The 18,598-nt window shown below is 40.5% G+C and overlaps 2 protein-coding genes across 2 annotated transcripts; both read left to right on the forward strand.

Moving 5' to 3' along the window:
* Positions 1-5: 5 nt before the first annotated feature.
* On the forward strand, positions 6-3,308 carry LOC147752629 (F-box-like/WD repeat-containing protein TBL1XR1). The gene is made up of 3 exons (XM_086971079.1): positions 6-2,134; positions 2,618-2,866; positions 3,077-3,308. Exons 1-3 carry the CDS (start codon positions 1,340-1,342, stop codon positions 3,104-3,106), a joined length of 1,074 nt encoding a protein of 357 aa, XP_086827205.1. The 5' UTR covers positions 6-1,339; the 3' UTR covers positions 3,107-3,308.
* Positions 3,309-6,063: 2,755 nt separating this feature from the next.
* Positions 6,064-17,519, forward strand: LOC111266826 (uncharacterized). The gene is made up of 9 exons (XM_022844633.2): positions 6,064-6,934; positions 10,486-10,565; positions 11,224-11,355; positions 11,919-12,016; positions 12,654-12,745; positions 13,188-13,319; positions 15,182-15,294; positions 15,877-16,055; positions 16,758-17,519. The coding sequence occupies exons 1-9, from the start codon at positions 6,574-6,576 to the stop codon at positions 17,212-17,214; spliced, it is 1,644 nt and encodes a 547-aa protein (XP_022700368.1). The 5' UTR covers positions 6,064-6,573; the 3' UTR covers positions 17,215-17,519.
* The last annotated feature ends 1,079 nt before the right edge of the window (positions 17,520-18,598 follow it).

Consider the following 18,598-nt stretch of genomic DNA (forward strand, 5'->3'; position numbering starts at 1 on the left):
GCTGTAGGTGGCTTTTTCATTTGTCAAGGTGTACAAAGCTCACAAAATTCATTACTAGTACACACTACAAGCTCGTTATCTTAGGTGACAAAGAAACTGTGAGCACCCGGCTGACATGCAGACAACAATTCGTAAAGCATCGTTGACTAATACTTCGTTTCTATCGAGTACTAATTTTACTATTTATCATATATTGAATGGGTACAAGGTTGACCTCCGCAAGTAGCGTTCAGACAGCTCATATTAGCATTCATTCGAGCGATGTTCAAGCACCTCCGTGATTTTTTCCTCTTCAGCTCACCTCGAAAAGGTTTGTGGCTTCTCTTGATAGTTACGCAGTGCTAAACAACGTATCAATATCTTATGTCACCACAAACTGTACACAATCACGGTTTGTACCTGGCAGTGTGTTTTTATCTGATCCGTATATTACGTTCGAATTTCTTAGAAAAATAATTCCGTTTTAGGCGTCTACCCAACGCGCAGTTCCTCTGTAGATCGAATTCGAAACGGTACTGTTATATAGCGACAACTACTATACTACCCTATTAAGGGTGATAAGTTAACTCATGTGTGCTTGCCTATCTTTCTATATTATCCTTTCTGTGATTTATTAACAAGAACAGGTTAATATTCTTGTTGTGGTTTCTTAAATAAAATAAGTATGTGATTACGGGTTAAGCGTTGCTGTCATAGGTGCGTTCGATTTTTCAAGTAGAACGCAGTTCACTGTAATTCCGAACTGGCAGAGTAAACAAAACAAATGCGACTTTTCGTACTTGCGCAGTCAGAAAAATTCACTCGGAAGTTGTACGCGCGGCAGAAGCAAAACCTTTGTCAAGCAGCACAAGCGAGTGGCGCGAATTGCATTCACTGTATCGATGGGATATACGTAACTTCAACTTACTAGTAAGACAATGAGTAATCATCTTTTTAAAGCCAGGGTTTACAAATATGGAAATATTTGAGAAAAACAGAAAAAGTTGAAGAGCTCTTAGCTATATAAGGGATGTAGACTTTGCTTCCGTTTATAAAAGCGTACTACAGCTGAGACACGCGCTTCGAAGGATCAAGAAGTCAAGTAAATAAAATTAGTTTCCGGCCTCCCCACGTGCGATTAAGATAACGTTCTCAAATTATTCTCTCCTCCACTTTTTTGAGTATTCTAGACGATGCATCGTAAAACTCAAAAAAAAAACATCGCAAACCGATTATGATGATAATAATAATGTAATATACGATTGCCTAATAGGCTGATACCAGTGTTATTTATGAACCAGGAAGTTCCTCCGAGTCACGTTCTCCACGAGTAATAGCCCTCCCAGAATACCACACCAGCATGAACAGCGTCTTCGAATGGCATCCCTCATCAGATCTATTGGCTTCCATTAGATTCGACTCCAAAGCACACATTTGGAATCTAAACGAGAAACAGTTACATCGCTTTGCTCAAACGGATCCTTCATCAATAAAATCGCCACCTAAGATTGATCTACACGGAGCTGTAGTGTTAGGCGACAAGGCAATGAAGTCACTAGCCTGGCACCCTCAGGGAATAGTACTAGCCACGGTATCAGAAGACGGTGTCGTTCATATATGGACAACACAAGGGAAATGTATCAAAACAGTTGACACGGATATTTCGCCGACTTCCGTCCTCAAGTGGAATGAGAAATGGAGTCACCTTCTGATTGGAGGTCAACACAAGAAAATTGGATCAGTTACTGTTCTGGACGTTGGAGCCCAATACAGCAAAGAGCGGTTCCAATGCGATTATGAGCAACCCGTGTCGGATGTAGCCTGGTTAAACAGAAATACCTTTGCTACTTGTTCAGTTTATGAACCGCTTGTCCATATCTTCCAATTAGGCGTTACTGCGCCCATCAGAATATTTCAAGGTCATACAGGCGCGGTGCACGAAATGATATGGCATGCTGACAGCGAGCTGTTGGCTTGTCGCTCGAATAACGAACTGATAAAGGTTTGGATGTTGTCGAATGGCGCGTCTCAAGGAAGACTAGTCGACAGCATCTATGGGTTTTCCGAAATTCGCAAAATTCAGTGGAGCCCAACAGGTCCAGGAACCGTCAACGACGGGAAAAGACCGAAGTTAGCTTTAGTCTTTGATATAATGGTAGGTGTAATGATATTTTAGCAAATGATTCGGCTATATACTTTTTAAAAAAAATCATGTATAACCACCTGTATGCAAGGCGTTTGTTTGATTTGTCTTCGACCAAAATGATGCTTTTAGCAGAGTATCAGTGTATGGTGGGGGGTCGTAGTCGCTTGTGATAAGAAGTAGCCCAGTTATAGCAATACATGCGAACTTTTACTGCTTTCACATATTTGATTAGCTGTTGTAATCTATAATTGACAATTTCAACATTTTCTGTATGTTATTTTTCTTAGCATAGAATTGCATTGAAATTCGGAATTTTCTTCATAGAAACTGAACAAATACTTTCTTAGTAAATTTACAATCAAACCCCTTACACCATAATAGTTAGTAAATGGTAGAAGATAGTGGTAAAATGCGTAGAGCGAATGCTGACAATGAATTGAAGCAACGTTCGCGCGAAGGCCATTGTTGTTTCGTTTGTATTTTCATTATCAGATCTCTATATGGGACGTCGATCAGCGGAAATGTCTGCGCAGGTTTATAAAACATGAAAAAGATGTGCATACCTTTGCGTACTCGCCAGATGGGCGTTACCTTGCTAGCGTCTCTTCCGATCGATGGCTGTATATCTGGAGCCCTCTGACTGGCAAGGTCAGATACTTGCACAAATTTACCGGGTTCCCGTTTCGAGTGAGGTGGAGCTCCCGAGGTGATAAGATCGCGATTGCCACTGACGCCGGACCGGTTTGTACACATGAATCAAGGATATATAATTTAACAAATATTTTACCTACCTTCTGTTTATTGCTGGATGAACTCCATACCTGCAGACATCGAGATTACGAGCGAGTGCAAAAACGATATATAAACAAAATTATTTGAAAATGGTATAGTATTAGCGTTCGAACAATACTTGAGCGTTTGTTATTGGTATGTGTTGTGCTTGTATTCCAGATCGAACTACTGGATTTTCGAGAAGCCTGATTATAAGACGATAGAATGACAGAAACATTAGACGAAAAGAATGTCGATCCGAAACTTTCAAGACTATTCTGATAGTCCTCGTTCTGTTGGAGAATCGATTTCAACCGAGAATTATTCGAAACTGTGCTGGGATGATGCGATGGGAATCAGTCACTTTTCATTCGTTCAAATAATACCAGCTGCTCTGATCTCTTTGCTTTCGTTGATTCCTCTGTGAACTATCTAATGCTAGCCAATATGAGAGGGTAATTTCATTGGTTGATATTTGAGAGGATATTGGGTAAAATGCAAGTTAATTACACTTCTAAGAATTAGGGATGATATACGGGCTACCATAGCGCATTTGGTATTCTGCTTCGCTTAAACTAAGAACTTGTTGCTTATGCGTCCATACGGAAGCATGATAAAGTATCTCATATCTTTCATGCGCTTTCACTTACTCTCTCGTGTTTTAACGGCGCGGTTACATAAGATAATTCCAAACTTAAAGGTTAGTCCGCCTTGGCCTAGTATGAATTATGACCGTATTCTGTCTTCTATAGCAAGTGATTCAATGATCCGTTTGGTCGTGTTGTCATTTCGTTTCACTTATTATTCGAGAACAAACGTGAGCTTTTCAGTCCCAAAAAATTAGTAAGCCAAATAATACTAACGTTATCTGTTTTGCAGTGTTACAATATCATATATCTATCTTCGGGGTAATGCAGCTCGTTGCATACATACATGACATAGTCGTTATCAACGCGACCTAATCTATTTTATAGACCCTAGGGCGGGTACTAGCAGGCAGCATCATGCCAGTAAATGCTACACCCCAGATTTCAGCAACAGATGGTGCTTATACAGACTCAACAGGTCATGCATAGAGAGGTTTTCTTTTCGGTGCTCCACGTCGATGCTAGCGATAGTTCACTTTAGAATCACATCGATTGCTCGAGTGATTCACGGTAGCAGTGAAGTTCACAAAAGAAAAAAGAAACGTGTGAAAAATTCGAAGGCTCTTATCCGGTCAATGACATTTTACCTGCGCCGTTAAAATGATAGCCAAGTGGCTTTTCTATATGGGCTTTTATCATAATAGTCAGCTTGAAATGGTGTCAGGTAGAATTCCTAAAGAGTATGGCAGGCGGTGGTCGCGCACCGCAAAGCAATCGCCTCTCTGTCGTCGAGTTTATCTTAGATATCTTTGTTCCGAAATCTGTAACCGGTCGTGTTGTAATGATGAGGGTAGATAATACGTCTGGACTGAGCCTATTGTCGTTAAGTACTTTCAGGTTATGGTTTCTGTTCGCTCTCTAGTAGAGCCAGTCCGTGGCCTTTAAATTGGAGGAAAGGTATATCAGATATTTAAAATCTGTACATTGAAAAACGGATTTATACTCACTTACTGCAGAAGGCTTAGACAGCTATGCTATATTAAGTGATGACCGTGATAAAAAAACATTAATTTTTGAGGATCAAATACATCTAAAAAACATCTATTTGTTCAAAAGACATCTTTGGTCCTTAGAAATGCCGCCAGTGTGCTCCTTCGTTGACCCAGGTAACTTCAAGGTTACGAAAGCCCTGCGCAATTGCAGTGTGTGTGTGAGAAATGTGCTAGAAAATGCGCATAGCAAAAATTAAACGCTAAAAATGAAGCTCTCAGCTAAGCTAATAATAGACGATTTTGTCGGTCTGTTTCCTATAACTGAAATCGGTAGAAATCGTCCTTGGCGGTAATGATGAGAATGACAATGGTGCTTAAGTGGTACCCGACCAATCAATCCTGCTCTGACGTCTTTGCTATCATTCACCCTCGAATTATTATTAGAAACTCACATTGCGTAAAAATTGTTTTGATTCGCGAAACGACAATCTAATCATAGACTCCATAATTATCGCTGACCGGACCATGCTATAGGGCTGGACAACCGTGAGAACCGAACACCATTTACGATCGCACTTCAGATTCCGATTCGACAGCTTCACCGTTAATGTGTCTCTGATCTCTGATCAGCTCCGTACGAGTCCATCAGCAGCAACAAACCTCAACTCCGCCACCTATATATCTGCCACCTTTAGCTTGGATTACTGTCGCACAGACACTGCATTCATAGCGGCGCAATGCTTGAGGTTAAACGGCAGTTTAGTGACGCACGATCCGACAGAGAGGAGGTTCTTGATGTGGTAAGCATCACACGTTTTTGTCCGCGCTTCTCTGGACCCCCGATATCGAACTCTTATCGTTCCCTTTACGATAGCTCATTGGCTTTTAAGCACTGCTGTTGTACCCGTTACTGACGTAGTCGGTGGATGAGAACTCGATTCTGTCAATACACAACAATCATTGGCTGTAGTTTTAATCGTAGCAGAAGGACAATGGCCACGTCGGTCGAAAAAGAATGTCCCCACTAGCATGTCACCGATGTTAAAGCTGTGGACATCGATTGTAGTGTGTGGCTATTTAACCCCAGCTACTGTTTTTGCCAGTACCATTATTGGCAGCTACTGTCACATCGTGAGCGGTTCTGCCCTTTCTCGCCCATAGGCAGGGTATCACCGTCAACAGGCAAACTAGCCACGGAGGCTGTGGATTGGGTTCCATGGGTCCTGTGAAGCTGCGCTATTATCGTGCACCGCTTGATAATACAGTCTCTCCTATGGTAGAGAGGAAGAAAAAGAGATAATGCTTCAAAGCCACCAATATGGCTGTATTCTCGCTCGAGGCGGCCCTACCAATACGCCGTATCGTGCGTATTCGCAGGAATGGACAATACAACGATGCCTAGCAGCTTTAGCCATCAACAATCAGAATATAGATATCTAATGCGCCGACTCGAGCGGAAGAGCTGGAGACTGTGTGTGCGAGTGAGGAGCCCAGTGCTCCAGACGAGAGTAGACGCGACTACTCTGCGATGGAGGGGAATGCCTAGAAGGGTATCGCCTGGTGTCGAGCTATCTGGTCGTTGAACGGACAACGTGTATGTCCGTCTATTTGCCTCTTTGTGTTGACAAAGGTGGAACATCGTGGCGCGCAATTGGTCTTTTGTGCTGCATATGGCCCTTCTGTCTATGCGTTCTGTGTTTCTCTTGTTGTCAAATTATGTTTATCGGCCGGTTCGGATACATAAATGAGTCGCGTCTGTGCACACGTTATACGCTACTTAACCATAGAGGACAAAACGAGTAAAATAGAACTATAAAGTTCTATTAATGTGATTTGTACCATTAACGTACTGATCGAGCTTTGGAACAACCAGATAAAATAAGCAAATGCGATGTATAGACCTCGGCTACCCTTGTGGAACAGCTACGAAGCTCTAAGGAACAAACGGTGACATCAGTGGTGATACTCGCAATACGGTTATCTCCTGCTTATTTGAATAAACGTCTCCAGAATCAACGAGAACGCCTGTTGATTAAGATCTTATTTGACGCTCATAACTTGTTGTCTTCAACCCAGCGTTCTCACGCATGTGGCCTAGATGACGCCTAGACTTCGTGCAGTTGTTCAAACAAATCCGTTTCGTGGGATTTCGTATCATGTTGCGGTAGCGATGACTAGGTTTACGCTAAGTTCTCGATGCAGGATCAACGGCAGCCGAAAGGCCAGCGGACGCATTGTCACCGCTACCACAATAAGCAGTAGTGCTGCCAGTAATAACGCGATAAATGATGGACTGTGTCATTTTCTCCAAGGTTTATCGTTATCGGTATGGATACGAGACGGACTCGGGAGACGGCGACACCAGCACCATTTTTTTACGATGATGGCACTCGTAGCATTGGGCCTGATGGCTGCGCAATCTGTAGCGGAAGCAGGTCGGCCGGTTCCGCGCGTTACAGGTACAAAAAACAGATGGATAAGAAAACCCTACACGCCATAGGTTAACTATAAGATTAGACATACATCTCTATATATATAAAGAGGGCAGTAACTGAGGTGGCATTTAAGAAATGCGTTAGAAGGCTTGCATTAGTTAGTATCAGCAAACATGCAATAAACAACATTGAGCAGGACCAAGTGTCCGAATAGAAAAGGTACATCGATGGAAATTCTATTGGCGCACACAACACGTACAACTAGACTAAACTGATTAAAAACTTGATTGTTCGTATCGACGTGATTAAACATGACCACGACTTTGCTCAAAGGCAACGAAGTAATATGCCCGACATCTTCAGAAATATCGAATTTTATATTTGTATAAAATGTCACAACGATTAAATGCTTTGCCCATTCAAGTGCCGCATGCGCCATTCATAATATAAGATGTCATAAGAGCTCGTCTCCTTTTTGAGTAAGAAGAAGTTCTTAAGAAAGAATGCGCACATACGTAAGCGTTTAGAAGTCTACGCAGGACATGTGACGTCTAAATTACTACCGTGTCAGCCGATAAAAACCTAGCTAGACATAGCTGTGACCTAGAAAGGCGTGCATCGACTTTGGGAGAAATAGTACGTCTTGGCAACTTTACTAGTGCGATTAGGTTTCTCCATAGAATATTACAGAGCGTCACTCAGTCGAAAGCCTCATAAACAGTCTTAGAATTGAGTAAAGCATTAGTTCTATATCATTGGCTACAGGTGAATAGGAATAACTGTTGGCCATGTGCACGATGACGGTTAGTCGCAAATGTCCCGTGAATGTACCAGAACTTGAGTTATCTCTTGGACCTTTAAGACATTGTAGAGTCGGAATCTGTCTACTAAATGAAATCGTAAAGGCTATGCAGGATATCATTTCCTGAAGGAAATTTTTGCAGTTGCATTGACTGAACCTTTGCCAGTGTAAACAGTATTACACCTATAGTATTAATGTCTATATCCAAATTTGTTAACCGCTCGGTCGATTGATCTTGCCGATGGCAATACAATGGCGAAATCAGTGGATAGTAGTGCATTACAGGAAAAGTGTGGGTAGATAGAACCTCAAATTGTTATTGTCGTTATATTAGACAAGTAAAAATTCGCAAAAAATTGACTAGGGCTTATTCATTTTCCCAGTAATTAATCTGTCCATAAATAAGCATGGTAGATGTCCGAAGAAATTTTCTTTATTTTATCATACCTCATAACATGAAGAAACAGGGTTGAACTTTTTATATTAATATAACGCGTATCGAAATTACAAAAAAAAATGATTTTAGATGACTATGGGCAACGATTGTGTTGTTTACCGGTGCTAATTTGTATAATTAGTTAAAATTCAAGCATAGGCTGAAAAGGGCCCGCTGCCAATGAGACGTACTATACACAGGTGCGAATTATAAGAAAGTTATATTCTGCTCGAAGATTGAATTTTTCTCATCACCTTTCAACAGGTTACCCGCCATAGGAGTCTTTGTCATTCCAAATTTTTAATTGAAGATACCGCATCGGAAAACGCTTTCCAGTCGATCTATGATAGATTTCCGCTTTTTGAAAAAAGCGACAAATATACAATAAGACATTTGAAAGCCTTGAAAAAAGTGTTTCACTGGTTTGTGAGCTTTTGTCTTCGTAGCTTTTCTTAAACGAGCCCCTATATCAGCTCAGCGTTATTCGACTGAGCACAACATGGATGAAAAAAAAAAATGGACGACTGAGTCCTGAGATATCTCAGGGGCAAACAAAATGAAAGCCTCGCGGTCGTGTTCTTCTGACTGACCCTTTTTGCTCACAGGAATGCCCACTATGCAGTATACTTTTTCAGTGACTTCGCATAATTTTTGACAGCGATTGTCCGCTATGCATCATCGTGCGTTGTTAGCCTAAACTGATCACGAATGTCATTAGACCTTGCTTGTCAAAATGGTGTCAGAGGGTTGTTGTTTTGTTCCCCCTCTGCATCGACGGCAATATTTTAAAGATATCTATATTTTGTAGTTCCGGATTCCACTGAAAATAAAGTTACATTACATACATGACGGTCGTGTCATTTGCTGATTGTGTTTAATAACAAAAATTTTTTTATTATCCAGTTATAATGTGCGTTTCTCTCATTTAGCTTTCATTGAGGAAATGTTGGAGATTGAAGCCCTGGTTTTTGATACCTATTCTACTCAACATGTTGGAGCTTGAGGTGATGGGAAAAGTAGAACATTCGAGAAATTATACCAATTAGCATGGATTCACGCAAATCAAGGGAGGTTGTGTAGGGTGGTAAAAAAATAAGTAATTTGCATGTCTCGCCATTTTGTTAAGAAAGCCTTACATTTTTTACATAATGTCTCTACTCTATCTATGAAACTGTGTCTTTGGATATATTTAATTATAAATAACCCTTGTCAGCGACCACAATATGCTTTGTCATGCGTTACATTACGCCTTTGTGCTTAACTCAGCGGTTTGTCACTACAGATCAACTGAAACTGCAGGTATCGAGGAAACGAAAAATAGCAAAAAGGCTATTGATCTGGATCTGCCAGATGTCTGGAATTGCACAAAAGACCCCATTTTAAGTTGCTAGCTCGTGCGTCTAACAATTTTTGCATTGGTTAAGTGTTTGGTATTTCTTTGACCAATAGTATCGCTGATTTGACTCCGTTAGGGGTCTAACAAGTTGGCATCTAAGTACTAAAAACTATAACATGGGCCTTTTTCGGTACTTGTAAAAACAAGATGAACCAGGTGCATTCACAGGTGTTTTGTAGTAGCACAAATATTGATTTATGTAGCAAGAGGCATCTGCCAGTTGTGAAAGAAGTCATATGGTAGTTTGAGATCCTCTATTCTATTATACATCTGTTAAAATAGCATGAAATATGTAAAATACTGAAACAAAGGACGGGTTTCTTCAATGATAAGTATTCAATTGCCAAGTTACTTTTGTCTGGCTCTGTATCTTAAAATTAATATCATCAAACTTTCGTTCTCGATTCATGGCTCTGTACGATATTAAAACAAGGTCACGTATACAAACCAAGTTATCCTAAGACAACAAGCTGTTACGAACTTCGCTCTATACTTTCATCACTATATGTGTTCACAAATAAAAAAAAAAAGACAAAACTGTTCTAGAAGTTTAAGGTAATTGTTCCTCTAATTCACACGCGTTTTTTTGTTTCAGTTTACGTTTAGTCAAAGTACAGTCTCTAAGCCGGGGCATAGAATTCAAGAACAAGGGAAGCGGTATTCATTGACTGATTGATGAATAGAAGTACACAAAGAAGTACAAAAAAATATAATATGCCATCTCTTGCATTTTTCTCCTGTATTTTTTCATGGCATCGCCTTGAATAGTAACTTACGTATCGTATTACGTGCATCGCAATTATCTATCAATAGTTAAAAATTATTACTATTTATTGACGTGCTGTCGCCTGTCAACTTAGAAGCGATTTCAAGCATCTAAAAAATGCCTGAAAACAAATGAATACCTAATTATAAGTCTGTGTTACTGTTTTCGCCTGTAGTGTCGCTTCAAAGAGAGTGTGGAAACTCTCAAAGGGCAGTTGTCCTCATTAACGCCACCGGACCCGGATCAGCCATCGAGGCAAGTCAAATATAATGTACGAAGTATAACGGACGTGCTTGGTCAAGTCTGAGCTAAGCAGTTAACGTTGTCTAAACCGTATCGATAATAGCCATCTACGGAGTAATAACACTTTCCTACCATGAAATCGGCTTTCAAACGGTAAAACTGTTCAGCAAAATTGCCAAAGGCTAAAATTCGCACGACAATAACAGCATCGCTTCGGGGTTCGGTAAACAATTTATGAAAGGTGTTCCGTACAAATAGTCTACTGCATAAATAAAAACACAGAAAATCTGCTAGAGAAACCGTTTGTTTTATTCGCTCGCAAACACTAGCTACCGTAATTTATACGAATTTGAACGGACATATGTAACCATGTATCTTCGTAGATTGTGTTGGTTCTTCTTATGACTATAGCTAACTACGAAAATCTAGACTACTTTTACACTCATTTGAAAAGACGACACAAAGTCGAAACGCTACGGCCACGATTAAGGGGACATCACTGAAAACAACAGCAACAAGGAGGCTGCTGGTTTTATAGAGGTCCAACGTTAAACCTGCGCATCAATCAACAACTGTAAAGATCGATTGCCACTAATTAGAGTGGATAACAGTAGATTTGACGTATCATCTGCTTAAGCATCACGTCTGCTCTGGTCTTGGGTTATTTCAGGTGAATTCCGGCATGGGTCTGACAAACAGCTATACATGTATCGTGCAATTTGTATCGACTTCGAACAACTCAAAGATGGCGTTCAGCGTACATAAGCTTGATCTGCCCCATTCGTGCCAGTCCTATGTTAAGGTAAGGTAACAAATTAACTGAACATATTTCAGCATGTGAAAATATGGCAAGGATACATTTTGCAAAGACCTTGTCCTGAGCTAGATAGCTCAATAATGACAGTAACAGCATAGACACATCTAGCAATGAATAACGGGTTTCGAAAACTGAGACAGTGGGGGGTCCTCCTTTGCTGCTGCTGATGATGGTATCATCATCAGCAAGGGAGGACCAGCGAAGACCAGCAGCGAAGCTGTGCTTTGTCCTTTACAGACTGAAAGGTTTCGCTGTGAATTGTGTGAATGTTACAAATAAATCCACGACTTTACGGGCCTGCGAATTACGGATTTAAGAAACAGGGCGATATCTAGTTACTGACCAAAGTCTTTCTTTTATTTTTTAGCCTATGCACAGTTCGTGAGGTGAGCATAAATCGGTTAAATACGAGTAAACTAGGGAAGCTACGAGTAAACGCCTACCTTCCAACATTTATGTTACAGCAAGACTCCCATGGCGATAAATAATCTTGTTGTATGCCATATGTACTATGGTGCTGCTAACATGATGCTTCCATCCTTTTTTAGGTTTGGGGTGGAAACGAAAACATGAATCAGTCGGTCCAATTCTGTGAAGAGATTAACGACCCCAGGGGATCGAAGGCCAAAGTGTTCGATCACAACAGGTTTGACCTACGATGTTTTTCTTTGCGACGACTAATTTTATCAGGGCCCACACTAAAACAACAATGAGGCAAGGTTAAAAACAAGTATCACCTTTGGTTCTGCAATAATAATCTAATACCTCATCGTTTGTATTATGAAATAGTACGTTTTTCTATAGGGTTTAATCATTATTAATGAGTAACGGCAGCAATAGTAAGACCCACGCCACGCAACACGTCCGAAGTTTTAACCGTAATTTTTTTACTACTACCGTCTATGATCTGTATTTAGTCTATACTTAGCTAGCTTTACTTGACAACTGCAAATTCAAGGCTCTTGTCTGTGCTTCAATGGTAGCCTGTTTGCCCACCAAACATAGGAAAGCACGTTAACTAGGCGCAGACACACTTCGTTTTGTGCTTAAAAAAACAATCGTCTCAAGTAATGTCTAACGAAACATTCCATTTCATTCCTAAACTAATGTTCTCCACATACAAGTCATTGTATGTTTTTCATGTGCATCGAAACGATACCGAAGGTTGTGTGGGTATCTCCAAAAACGTGCACATGTTTAATGTTCTTAAATTGAATGTGAATTTACTGCCGAATCACAACTTTTACAATAGACGACATCTTATGGTAGAATTAATATTGCAGCTTGTACGTGAAGATACGTACTGATCGAGCCGACTGGAAATACGGCGAACATCGCGTAGGCTTTGTGATGACAGTCACAGCTTTAAGGCCAAGTAAGTTGAATAAAGTAACCGAAAAGAAAGCGTTTCTAAGCGGCGGCTATTTTTCGTTAAATTTTGTCGAATTTTTCGTTTCCCAGACGACAGCAGGGCAGATATTTGATGGATGGGCGGATAACAACGTTATACAGTGTTATTAAATAGTTGTCGTTGTTAATCTTGACTCGAGTTTATAAAGGGCATGGAAAGCACCCGCTGGTATGGTTTAGAGTTTCCTCGATAGCTGATCTCTAATGACCCTGTTCAAGACTCTGTATGATTCTCAAGCGAATTATAGTACACTTCAATACGTTTTTCCTATTCGACTATTTGTAGTAGTGAGTCCGTGTTTGCAGGAGGGAGGCGTGCGGCTGGAACAGAGTTTGTGCGATTATATGTAAAGTTCTATAAGCTTATTTCGCACGTCGGCTCTATGTATGTTCTGTCTATTTGGTAGGTGTTCTTGTAGGCGACAATCAGAAACGATGTCTCCGCGATGAGTATGCTTGCCGAGGCGAGGAACACTGCATCCACCACAAATTCGTCTGCGACGGTTTCAACAACTGCGGCGATGGCTCCGACGAAAAGTGTCTGTATGAGTATGATCAATCTTACAAAATGGCCAGAACGGACGAAACAGCCCCAGAAAGCCGACATCGATAAGCCCTAAAATCCTCGAAAGCAGCCAACAGCTGTTTTATTGTTCTAATAATGAGTTTTTTTTTTATCTTGTAGAAGCGCAATAAATGTTATTGATGGCTTTCGTGAGGTTGAATAGATGGTGCAAATTTTGTAACAGCACCAGATGAGCCCAATCAAAACCTCTCTATGCTTAAGAAATATATAAAACGAAGAATGGAAAAAGAACACATTTGCAGTTATTTATTCATATGAGAAAATATATAGAATATACTAATATATTTGAATACTTCGTTATTATATTGCATAGATGTAAAAAATCAAGACATTTTTGCCCTATCCGGTGTATCTAGTTATATGTTTGTTACTCTGTGTACAGCAATATCATATAAATGCTGAAAAACAACCCATACTTAGCTCATCGTTTCAAAGTATTACCGAACGGTTGACAGGGCTCGCTCATGTCTGCTTTAGTATCGTCGAACGCAGTTGACAGCTTAATGTGTAGCTGGTTTACTTTAGCCTGCTAATTTTGGGGACATATTATGGTCTGGGTTCGAACTGGGTTTTAGACGCACGGTTCGCTTAATGCTGTAAACCGGCGAGCTATCCATTTTGAATTTAACGTCCACCGGACGTAAATTCCAAACACAGATGCTTTTTTTTTTTCAATGCAGCTAGCATAACAAATCGCCAGCTTAATTTGTTACACGATAGCACATTATATAATCACATGGTGACAAAAGTAAATTGAGGCAGAGTTTCAAAACCGGTGTGACTGGTTATGGTCACTAGTACGAGAGAAACGGAAATACACGGTCATACTCCATGCAAAGATCTGTAGACAACCTGTCTCCCAGGATACTAGGCATCTAATTACGGATATTATGTAGTTTAGATCTAGTTGATTTTTTTTACCTAGTTCTATCTTTATGATATCAACAAAGCGGAGAAGAAGGGTCTGCGAGAAGTTTTTTATAAATGGTACATAATAATAGTTGACAAGTGATGTTTTTACGCACTTAGTACTACTTATTAGTTTGTTATTTTAGAACGACTCTTTACCACAAAGTGACGAAGCTTTCAACGTTTTTCTTTTTACACATCTGTAATCAGTACATAGTACTCAGGCGTGCACTGATCCATAGTTGTTTGTTCCTATTCATCTCTTTACATGCATCTGCAATGTAGCTACGTTGACTTTTCGAGATTGGTTTGAGCTATGGTAAAAATCGCCTACGTTTATCACTGCTTACTGAAATTAAAGAATACGTAGTCGAACGTCATACGTTAAAAGTCATTAATAGTAAGTAACTCTATGGACCGTTTAACAATACTCAGGTAACAATAAACGCCAGTTAGTGGTGTAACGCCGTCCTCGTAAATTTCAGTGATTAGAATTTGCTTAACTTTTTGCACATAAATATTACTATTGGCATGCTCATTGCCGACCACGTCAGATCCAAGGCTACTTCCTGTTTCAAGAGTATAAACACACGAATAACTTAAACTTGCTTTACGCCTTCACCTGCGCGTGACTGGAATCGTATTTTTCTTCTCGATTACAAGTTTATTTTTCCCGTGTTTGGGCGTCAGCTGTTAGCCTACCTTTGCAGCACTCCACCCTTGTCATATAGTTTCATAGCCAATTTTCGCACGGAGCGCAACCGAAATGCACAGGACGACGCCAAATTGTATTATTGATGAAAATCCTTTTTCAGCAAAACGTTAATCGCGTGCATGACTGCACGCGCGAAATTCAGCTTTTCGTGCAACGTTTCCCGTTAACTGGGTCCGCTCCTTATTGAATAGGTTTATCAAGCGTGATCGCGTTAGCATCGATCATCGTTGGAGCGATTCTTATCACGGTGCTTATCGGCGTGTTCACCTATTACGTTCGGCGAAGACGACGTAACAGGCCATATGTAAGTGGCGGACGAAGAAGCATCAAGTCTAAGGAGAGAAAGTCTGGGCCTAGGTTAGAGGCAGGGGTGTTGATTGCGTCTCCTCAGAAGCGTTAGACGTAGCTTTACATATCGTCTAGCAACGTCCGTTTTGCAGTAAACAGTGTGTACCGTTTATCGCACAACGGTAAAATAAGCGTTACCACTCGATGATGTGCCAGTCATGGATGTGATGACTAAGTTATGCGTATAGAGCCCTGTATTAGATGCGCACATCCATATCAAGCTATGAAACGATGCGCCTACTTTGTCTAAATGTTGCCCGCGAAAAAAACAAGGTTCTCTAGTTAATGGCAAAGAGTTCATTAACGAATATGTATTAGGTTTAGCAAGTGCGACCAGGACGATTATCCCAACTACTATATATCATAGAATATGTTATCATACTATGATTAACTCTTACTAACTTATTACGCAATCGATTGTCTGCCGCTAATTCAGACAATTAGTATGGGCTTAAAACTGACCTTCAGTGACGTTTACACGAGTTTGCGTGTTCTACCGAAGAAATAATGTCTGTTTTCGACGGAATCGCTTTCATAGGACACTTCACGGGCAACAAGCACCCAGAGTGTGCAAAGTGATACATCGCTTTTCGGCACAGTTCGCGAGACGTATTATAGACCCCTCTATCCCATTGGCGAAGGTCGGAAGATTAAACTCGATGAACTAGCAAAAGATCCCGATGAACCCCTCTTGCCACCTCACTACTTTGTCAAAACGTACGTACATAACGTTTAACGCTTTAAGCACTTACAGAGATAAATTTGCCTTTCAAAACACAGAAGGCCAACTATCTTGTATAGTGTGTCGTATACGCAAGTAAGCTAAGGCTCCGGTAGGCAACTGCCCTCGCCAATCCATAGCAGAGTCGCGCACAGATTATGTGAACGGATCAGTTCTTACAGTTACCTATAAATCGCTTATTTTCCATATGTAGCATAATAGTCAGAGCTGATCGGTTGAAGCCAATCTTTGATAATTCGAAAGAAACAGGCAGCATCGTCCTTTCGTGTAGCTTAATTAATGTAAGACTATATATATATATATATATATATATATATATACTTTTCACGTATACACATATATCGTTAACTTAAAATGTGCAAATACATGAAAAGTTTGTTCATCGAAACCAAGCCCAAATGCATAATCAATCATAATCAGTAAATCTTTTTTGTCTAACATATCACATGCAAGTGCACACTGTTTCGATAGATGATGCATAGCCAATCCGTCGCGGTGGGCCAAAGGGCCGGCTGGACGGCGCGACTTTGCCAACAAGTCTTCAAATAGAGAGTGAGAAATTAACATTAACGACCGTTATCGTAAGTAAACCTATAACCTGCTCGCCGTACTACACATCGTCAGCATGACAACGACCTAAACAGCCTGGCTAACGGATGCTTATCGATGTTTTACAGAAGGCCTACCCACGAGCACTTGCCAACACATCTGCTTCTAACAGCTTGTGGTTCTTCCTCGCAGAACGGTTTGAACAAGGAGCGAATAAAAAAAGATGCATCGGTTGGTGCAAGCACCAACGATGAAGGAGCCGAACCGAAAACAAAGCGGTCGTCCCTCACGGTATTATCAGTGTCTTTTACCCCTGGGTCAAGTCGATTGGGGGTGCGACGTAAGGGGGGTGGATCCCGACGAGGCTCCTTCCCGCCAACAGCTAAAGGCCACCAGGAAGAAGCATTAGTAAATGCTGTTGATGTAAAAGACCTCAAGAAGCTTACTCGACGAACGAAGGCTGCGAATGAGCAAGCAGATGAAGCTGAAATTGAAAATGAAGACGAGAGCCACATTGTCGATACCGTAGATAACCAGGAGGAATTTCAGTCGAATAGAAAACATATGGTATTGCTTCCTCAGTAATCCAATCTGACGATTCAAGCTGAAACAATAGCCTTGGTCAGGCAAGAATTAACAAGGGAATATCATTGACACAATGCTTCTGTAAGGTGACGAATGAAGCTTTTGAAGACCAAGACGTAAACGGTCCTTAGTGTTTTTGAGGTCGGATTCTATTTTTCTGAAATGTGTATGCCAGCTAATAACTCAAACAGATATCGGTTCTGATTATTGCGTATAACAATTGACAAAAAGCGGTTTTGCTTTTATAAACAGGAACAGAATTTTGAAAATAAAAATTATTGTGTCCTAAACGTCCTCAAATTTAAGTGTCACTATTCAATCTTTTTTCTTTATTTAAATGGCTAATGCTGTATGAAGCTTGGATTTAGGATCATACAGTTCAGTAAGATTGTATTCGATTAATGGGGGAGAAGGAAGTGGTGTTCCTTACACAACAGCATCGCATTTCTTTTGATTTTTTCTCCCGTTTTTTTCTGTGACATTGGTGCTATTTTATAAAAAAAAAAGTCCTTGCATAGCGCTTAATTTTTGATAGACTGATCTATAGGCCTAACGTACAAATGTATTCATCGTTCAATTGCAGAAAGCGTACCTTTCATCTAAACCTAAAATAATTCAATCGAAGGCAGATTTATCTTCGCCATTTTTAAGGCCAGCTACTTGCATTCTCTCTTTGTTCTTGGCTACATATTATGGCTGTAGCAAATCCCCGTCCAATGGTCCACCCTGAGAGACTTTTCGTCACCCGCTTTGATGGCGCCTTTGCTTTATCAAATCAAAACGAACTTTCCCACGAAGACAGTTAATTCCACTCAGCCTCAAGGCGTAGTTCTCTAAAAGCAAACTGTGTCTCCCGAGCCAAGTAGCCATGAGCACATACAATCGCTTAAATCGCGTCCGAATTAACTGTATGATCCATTGTTTTGTGCGTTCCGCACGTTGATCGAGTGAACGTCACGTTTCCTCGTAGGCCTTGTTAAGGACATCGAATTATTGTAGACCTAGTGATCAACAAGTTTACTAAGTCAACGTTCGATGTATTATCGCATTTAAAAAAGCGCGCCATAACAGTTTGGGTTAGTATTGGCAGTATGTGTCAAGCAAATATTGATCCGCAACCATTTACATGCACAGCTTAGCTGTTCCTTTGATGGAAAACAACGGAACAAATAATGTTACTATGATGCACATCTAGCTTTATCTATGCATTTTCTACTTTTATCCATAAGAATGCAGACATCGAGATGTTTGATCATAACAGATGTGGTAGGATCCGCAAGCGGACTTGTTCTTTGCTTAAAAACACTTTCCTTTCATAAAGAAAGCAGAATAATATATTAATATCGATTCTGCGGTAGTTCTTACAGTCTCCCATCTTGCTTGG

Source organism: Varroa jacobsoni, unplaced genomic scaffold (assembly GCF_002532875.2).
Source record: "Varroa jacobsoni isolate VJ856 unplaced genomic scaffold, vjacob_1.0 scaffold_1120, whole genome shotgun sequence".
Lineage (NCBI taxonomy): Eukaryota > Metazoa > Arthropoda > Arachnida > Mesostigmata > Varroidae > Varroa > Varroa jacobsoni.